We start from the raw sequence: 8268 nt of genomic DNA, 5'->3' as shown, positions 1-8268 counted from the left end.
TTAAGTCCAAGATAACACGCATCAGCATGTGGGTGAAAAGAGGTGAAAAATAGCATGTCCAACACCAGTGTTATCTGTTATTTTCCATAGCCCTATTTTTCCCGTGCGAAGAAGGGACAATTCAGATAATCAGTAAAATAAACTAACGTTAAACTTCCCTCCTGAAATGCTAAGTTTTTAAATAAAATCTGTCTTCGAATGCTCCTATCTCCTGTACTTACACTTACTTAGACTGGTCAATATCATTCAACAGAAATAATTACCTGCCATACGCAATATCTTGTAACATTTTGTTACTTAAATAGTACCTACTGCCGCTAAAAGAAAGTAAGAAGTAATTTTTATGCACTTAAGAAATGTCAACATTGTTGTAAACAATATCTAAATTGAAGATATGGTGAATTGTCTTGTACTTCAATTGTTCTTTGTGTAACACCTATTACCATAGTTTCAATATGTTATACATTTAAAAATTTTCCATTTTCTATGAACTTGGTAAGTATTTTGATATTTAAGGTACATACTAAATATATTCGAAGTTTCAGAGAACATAGTCTTAATTTTGCATAAATACTTTTCCAAATCCTTAATTTTGATTCGATTTCATTTCGTCTAATCTTCGTCTCACCTGACAGTTTATCAGCCACTGATTTCTTCAAGATAAGAATTTCCGCCATTTTAGGACACGAGATGATTCATCGACCCGCTTGTCGTTGCACGAAATCAACCGCAGCGATTGGGCTTCTAATAGTGTAATATGGTAAGATATTATACACATAAAAAGATCTTTATTAATGTGTCCCTGCAACTGAAATTAATCTTAAGCTGGGATTTGAACTGTATTTCCTTCTGACCACGTCAAAACGTCGCGTTGTGTCTGCTGATTGTCAGTATAACACCTTTACTTATCTAGCACGGAGGCCAGCATCTCAAATGGTTACATTCTTGATTTCGGTATTTATTTATGGTTTGTATGCAATATTTCATCCTCGGCAACGAAAGAACAACGAATGTTTGTGAATTTGCTTTGGTTTCACAATTTTGTAATGCTGATTATGAATAATCTGATGCAGAAATTCCATAGTCACCATTTTATGCGATATAGGAATTTCCACCTCGACTAAAATGACGGAAATTTTGGAGAAATTAGTGGCCGATAAGCCGTTAGATAAGATGCGAAAACACCTTATTAAAAATATTTATATAGTTTCCACGCTACGCACCAATTGCACATTTGTTTCTAATACAAAGCGTGATCAAAAACAACAGTAAATATAGTTGCACAGTGCCATCTATGTTGTGCCCATTTCAACTAGTAAGTCCGGTAACCTAAACCTTTGGTACAGTCAGTGTCGAGTTTGAACGAGTTGTGACATGTTAGTTGGCTTCCAGAGGCAGAAGAGTGAGGACGTGTTAAGAGCGTCTGTCGCGCGCCAACAATAAGTTTTTTTTTTTTTCAAAGTTGCAAAAAAGTGCCGAAGAAGCTCACGAAATGTCAAAATCAGTGTATGGCAATGAAGCCTGGGGACATTGGAGACTACAACTGGTACACACGGAAAAGAAAGTATTTGACAGTTGACAAATTTTCTTTTGGCAATAACTCTGGAACAAATGATTTGATATGGATCTTTTTGTTGTTATCCTTAGAATAGTTATAATTTGATAACTTGCCAAAATCGGTACTCTAAAATGTTAATTTATTGTTGAGTTATTAGGAAAATAAATTATGCCAACTGAAAAATACTTTCTTTCGTGACTGTACGAGTTATTCAAAAGCGGCAGGGAGTTGGTTGAAAACAAGCAACGATCCAGACGTTCTTCGACGTTAAAAACAGATGAAAAGGTGCAAAAAGTGGCACAAATAATTTGTTCAAACAGATGCATGACTATGCCAGAGCTTTCCGAAGAACTAAACATCTCGTATGTGTCCGTGAAAAGCATTTTAACCGCCGATTAAATGGACAAATGGCTTCCTTCTTCACAAAAACGCTCCGTGCCACACCTTGCTTTTGATCCGCGAGATTTTCGCCAAAAAGATATTTCTGCCTGTCCATATTTCCTGTGCTCTCCAGATATAATACCATGCGAGTTCTGGCTCTTCTCAAAAATTAAAACTTTGCTTACAGGAAAACGTTTTGACACCATTCGTGACCTTGAGAGGGACACGAGAGAGCAGCTGAACGCCTTTCCAAAAGAAATTTCCAGAAATTTTTCCAGTCATGGATTCAACTTGGGATAAGTGCATACGCTGTCGTAGTCGTTGAGATCAATGATGACACTTCCAATAGCGATGACTTTCAAATTCAGCTACCATTGTATGCAGCCCGGGGTCACCTGCAGCTGGTTACCGAGACATGTAAAAATAATCTAAAATGGTCGATATGAGGTTAGTGTCAAATCCATAATTTCCGCAGTCGCTGAGATCAATGGTGAAACTTCGATCGCATTAACTTCCAAATTCACCCCATTCGGTTGCGGCCGCGGGTCACCAGGTGGATACCGAGACATGTAAAAAATAATTCAAAAATGGCCTATATTAGTTTTAAATCGATAGTTTTCGCTGAGATCAAGGGTGACACTTCCAATAGCGGTGACTTTCAAATTCAGTTACCATTGTTTGTGGGCCGGGGGTCAGATGTGGGGGTTATCGAGGCATGTAAAAATAATCCAAAATAACCGATATTAGTGTCAAATCCATAGTCTTTGTAGTCACTGAGATGAATTGTGGTATTCCTACAGGCGTTGATTTCCAAATGCGAACAATAAAACCCCAATGCGAAAATCGGTAGTTTTAGCTAGTCCAGAATAAAACAGTTAAGTCACTAAGAAGATAAAGGGTTTTGTTAATATATCTTTAATAATTATATGCAACCATGTTCAAAAATATGATTATTTTTACTAAAGTAATCATTAATACTGACCTACTGAAATGTACGCATGGGCCAATAGCTTCAATATACTGGAACAAATTCAAGTTAGTATAGTTTAATCAGAGTTGCCAACCGCAGAGAACAAAATTGTCGACTTTAGTCTTTAAAGTTATCATATATTTCAAAAAGAATATCGTATATTCGTTATGCACGCCACAATAATTGTAGAATCGACTATAATACTACTAATAATAGTAATAATATATAATAAACTTATCTAGTAATCTTCAGTTTCAAGTTCCAAATCTCCAATTCATATGCTATAGCTCCGTGAAATGTTCCTTAAGCCTAGCAAGTCCTAAGTCCTGGCTTGGTGACACTGTGCATTGTCGTGTTGGAAAATCCCATATTCGTGTGAGTAGAAAAGTATTGCATTATAGGGTGTATTTGGTGATTCTCTAATACCTGCAGATACACAATGGATTTCTCGCTGTAATCTATACACACCAACGGTCCCATTCATGGCAACAGAATCATCCCATAAATTATACAGCAGCCTCTACCTGCTTGTATATACAATATGCACCATGCACGAGGGATCCTTAGATTTTATAGTGTATCTATCTACAAGCATTGCTTGTTACTGCACCATTGTTTTCATCTTATTTACTACTCTGTACATGACAATTTTATTTTAATTTTGCGTTAAACATGAAGGGTTTTTGATTATATAATTAATGAATGTTTTGTCTCCTTTTTCCAGGTCCAAAACCACTTGTAATATAATAAAATGACATGGTTCAAAAACCCTCCATCTCTTCAACGAACCCTTTATTCCGTAATATTAAAATCATTAGTCAGGAGGTGCCCCGAGACACCACAACAAATTTCCAATTTCTACAAAAGAAGACAATGCATACGAAATTACTACTCTTTGTTGCCTAGAACAGTATTTTTTGAACTTGTGGACCTGGTATTTGGGAGCGAGTCCTTTGTCACCATTGATTCAGCAACAGATCGAGACCATTATCCAGAGGAGTTGTATTTACTAGAAATATTTCTTCAAAACCATGTTCGCAACATTAGTATTTATTTACAGAAATACATGTTACCTTCATATTTTACCCGAATTCTGAAGCTATTAAGCGAAGATGGTAGCAGTTTAGTAAAGCTAAGTTTGGATGTTGATTTTCCGTCACCGTATCGTCTAAACGAGAAGGACTGTGAGTATTTGCTAAACTTTCTGTCGTCTGCTAAGAATTTGGTTGATTTGACATTAGATGGAATTGCTAAAGATGAGGTGTTAGCTGTTATTGGGAAAGAATGTCATAATCTTAGGGAATTAGATGTATCACACTCGCCAATTACGGAAATTGGACTTAATCTCTTAACGCAAAATATATTTCAACAGGAAAATGGTGATGATAATAGTAGTAACTGTGAATGGGAAAGCACTTTCTGGAATCTTCCCAATGTTTTCCCTCCTATAAGCTATCTGATTCCTCTGCGAAATCTTAACCAGCTTGACGGAAAGTGTTACACAAGAACGAAAACTGCCCTGTGTTCTACTTTGCGTAAATTGTGTCTAAATGTAAAGCACATTTCGTGGAGAAGTCTCTTAGTAGTATTGGAATTAGTGCCGAATTTAGAAATTTTAGAACAACGTTTGGACGAACTAATGATTCATTTAATGGAAGCAGAATGGGATCAGCAACCAAATAATGAAAATAAAGTATTAAAACTGAAACACTTGAGACTAATTAATCTGAAGTCTGGAATAATTAATTTAGCCAAGAGACTTTGTCCAGAAATACAAGAGTTAGAACTTCTTGTTATGGGAGAGATTTCGGCGATTAATGTTTTACCCCCTCTCCAGTCTCTAATTGCTGAATTTGCAGTATTTAATGATGATTTTGACGGCATGCTTCAGTATTTCGCTGATAAAGGAGAAAGTCTCAAGGAATTACGTCTAGTTTGTCACCCCTATCATTCTATGTTGGACGGTGAATTGACGAACATTTCCCCCATCTTGAACAATTGTCCAAATTTAACTTATTTTTCTGTTCATAATGAGTTTCAAGCTTTGGAAATAAGTTATACACCTTTACAAAGTAAGTTTCTCAAAGTTGTCCGTTTAGAGACAACTGTTGCTGAGGATGGTCTCATTAACATGTTGCACAGAGCTCCAAATATAGAGAAGATATTTCTATTGGCTCTTCTGGATAAATCTGAAGATTTTATTCGTAAAATTTGTAACGTATCTCCACGACCAAACTTGAAAATGCTTTGGGTAAAATTGGGACGATTTTTGGAAACTGAAGAAGAACTAACTCTTTTCCTGTCATTGTTTGACCAAATCAAGATTTTGGGACACCTTCCAGAACCACTAAAAAAATTTGGTTTAGAAAGTTACTATTACGTAGTAAAGACCCGAAATTTTTATCCTCTTGAGGAATAATATTGTAATTTGATTATCCTAAACTAAGACATGTTAATGATAAATACATTGGTATTTTATATTTTAATTTGAAAATTCATTTTCCCCATGTGCTACAAGGCTACTGCGCTCAAATACTTATGTATTTTCTGAAAGAAAAGAATAAAAGTTAATAATTTTCTCCCGGCATTATCGCTTTTTTTTTTTTTTTTTTTTTTTTTTACATTTGTTCACAAGTGCTCCTGCTTTTGATATGTGTTTTTGTAGTCAAGTTACACAAATACTTCCTAAATGCACTGAAAAGCCAAAACATTATTATCACCCTGTACTTCAGGAACGAAGTCGTTGAACTGGCGTAAGAGACACGGAGCACAGCAGAGCCTCTCGTAGGACGGTGATAGGAATTTCGCTTGATCAGTTAGTGTGATTTTTGGGCGTCGAATGGGGAACGCCGGCGATATATTAGAGTTTGGTACTGGCCAGATTATGATAGACATACGGCTGGCATTGGTTGGGTTTTCGAAAGTTGCTGTGGTTAATGCTTCCATAGATGTAAAAAGAACGGTGAAACCAGAACCAAATCACAAAACGTATGACAGACTTATGCCAGACGTCGTAGGCTGTCAAGCTGGGTACAATTATAAAGGTCGCAAACTGTGGCGCAATTAACAGCAGGAGACTTTAACAGATTTTAACAGTAGATAAAACACGAGTCTGTCTGAACACATAGTTCACTGTACACTGTTACATATAGGCCTCCGCAGCCGACGTCCCACAAGTATAGAAATGTTAACTTCATGGCATCATTAACGACTGAAATGGGCACGCGCTCATCATTACTGGATAGTAGAGCAATGGTACAATGTTGCACGGTCCAATGAGTCAAGATATTGTCATCATCACATCAATGGGAGGGGCAGAATCTGTCGTATTCCAGGATAACAGCTTCTGGAGACGTGCCCAGTAAGATGATGACAGGCCGGTAGTGGCTCCGTTATGATTTCGGGAACCATCATATGGTCATTTATAGACACGGTAGTGCATATGGAGAGAACCGTCATGGCTTCTAGATATCGGTAAGTCATTGCTGTTCATTTACACCCGTTCATGTCAGCCATATTTCGAGCTGTGATTTGGCATGTTTCAACAAGATAATGTTCCTTGGCACAAGGCCAACGTCGTGCTGCAGTGGTGAATTTCTATTCCTGCAATGGCCCTCAAACTCACCCTATCTTAACCCAATTGAACACAATTCAGCATCAAATCCGAACTCGTCATCCCGTTCCTCGAATTTTACACAATGAAATGACTTTTGTGTGCAAAAATGTAGTGCGCATACCTCCAGATATCTATGAAGGTTTCATTGCTCCTGTGCAAAAACAGCATTGACGGTGTCTTGCAAGCCAGAGGTGAGCATACCAATATAATTAAATACGTGATCATAATGTTCTGGCTGGTTCGTGTATGCTACCTGACCAGAGATACACAAACTTCAAAGAGAGGTTAGAGAGTGCGAATTTCGCTCAACCGAACTCAAATTGAATGATTAGCATGAACTCCGTCGAGAGTGAGCTCCATTGGGTTTAGTGAGTCCCATTGATCTTACTGAGTCCGTTCTCAAGAGAGCGAGAGCCTAATTGAGAATAGAGTACACGAATCCCATTAAGGTTAACAATTCTTGAATAAAACAGCCATAAGAGACTGACATACTAAAAAATAATACAAGATTTACCATTTTTCTTTTGCTTGTTTCTCATAAGGGAAAGGAGATAATGAAATGCAACTTACCACAATCATAGATAATGTTATTCTACAACAGAAAATACGAGCCTGAAGAATTTTCTGTGTTTCTATCCATAGAAATTACAGTGTTGTCAGAATAACATTTGCCCCCAACCCTAAGTTAAGACAGCAAATAGAGCAACGAACTTAACTGCTTTTGATTACGTATCATGTTGTTTTGGTATCCGGTGAACTATTTTTTAAATAACATTATTACTGAATTTTAATAACAGTATGTAAAAACTATTTTGTTTATTACGAACTAAATACAACTAATATTTAAAAAGTAGTTCACAGAATACCAAGACAACATGATAATAATCAAATGCAGTTGAGTTCGTTTATCTAGTCGCTGCCTTAACTTAGATTTTGGGAGAAATGTAATTCTGGCAACACTGTAATTTCTACGAATGACAACATTGAAAATTCTTGAGGTTCATATTTTCTGTTGTAGAATAACATTATCTATGATTGTAGTAAGTTGCACTTCATTATTTTCTTTCACTTATGAGAAGCAAGCAAAAGAAAAATTGTAAATTTTGTGTTATTTTTAGTATGTCATTCTCGAGAGCGTTCACCTCTGGTGCTTGGGGTTCCGGGTTCGATCCCAGCCCCTGGCAAGTGAACTTTGTGGTGGACAAACACCGTGTGCGTGGGTTTTCTCGGGGTTCTCCCGTTTCCTCCCACTTTCTTCATTCCACCATTTCATTCATTACTCATCAATACCGTCTCCTTTAGCCTAACCGGCATAACCGTGGGACGTAAAACTCAAAGATTTTCATTATGGCTGTCTTTGCTAAAGATTGATCTTTGCTAAATAGAGCATTTTTGAATCAGTAGTTAACTTTGATACAACAAAAATATATTGTAGATAAGCACCCAAAAAATCGTCAAGGAGTATATGGAAGAAGATTTTATAGGATGGCTTCAAGGCGGTTCCATAACGGACAAAAAATTTATTCCAGCTGTGACAGGCTTTACTGAGCTAAATCACACCGAAACTACAATATTCTTCAATGTAAACAGACGTAATACATAATTATATAATTGATAGACCAAAATAGAAAATAATTGCAGCAATTTATTGCAAACATGTATTTCAGGTAACCCTTTGTTTATATTTTATTTCACAATTTAATGAAAGAAGTATAAATTGTGCAGAGAAAGAAAAATATCACA

General features: G+C 36.6%; 1 protein-coding gene across 1 annotated transcript; it reads left to right on the top strand.

Moving 5' to 3' along the window:
- The first annotated feature begins 433 nt into the window (after positions 1 to 433).
- On the top strand, positions 434 to 5496 carry LOC145669998 (uncharacterized). The gene is made up of 2 exons (XM_081738340.1): positions 434 to 495; positions 3634 to 5496. Exon 2 carries the CDS (start codon positions 3661 to 3663, stop codon positions 5326 to 5328), a length of 1668 nt encoding a protein of 555 aa, XP_081594466.1. The 5' UTR covers positions 434 to 495; positions 3634 to 3660; the 3' UTR covers positions 5329 to 5496.
- The last annotated feature ends 2772 nt before the right edge of the window (positions 5497 to 8268 follow it).

Source organism: Thermobia domestica, chromosome 2, assembly GCF_964235325.1.
Source record: "Thermobia domestica chromosome 2, izTheDome1.hap1.1, whole genome shotgun sequence".
Taxonomy (NCBI): domain Eukaryota; kingdom Metazoa; phylum Arthropoda; class Insecta; order Zygentoma; family Lepismatidae; genus Thermobia; species Thermobia domestica.
This window is presented reverse-complemented; position numbering and strand designations above follow the sequence as displayed.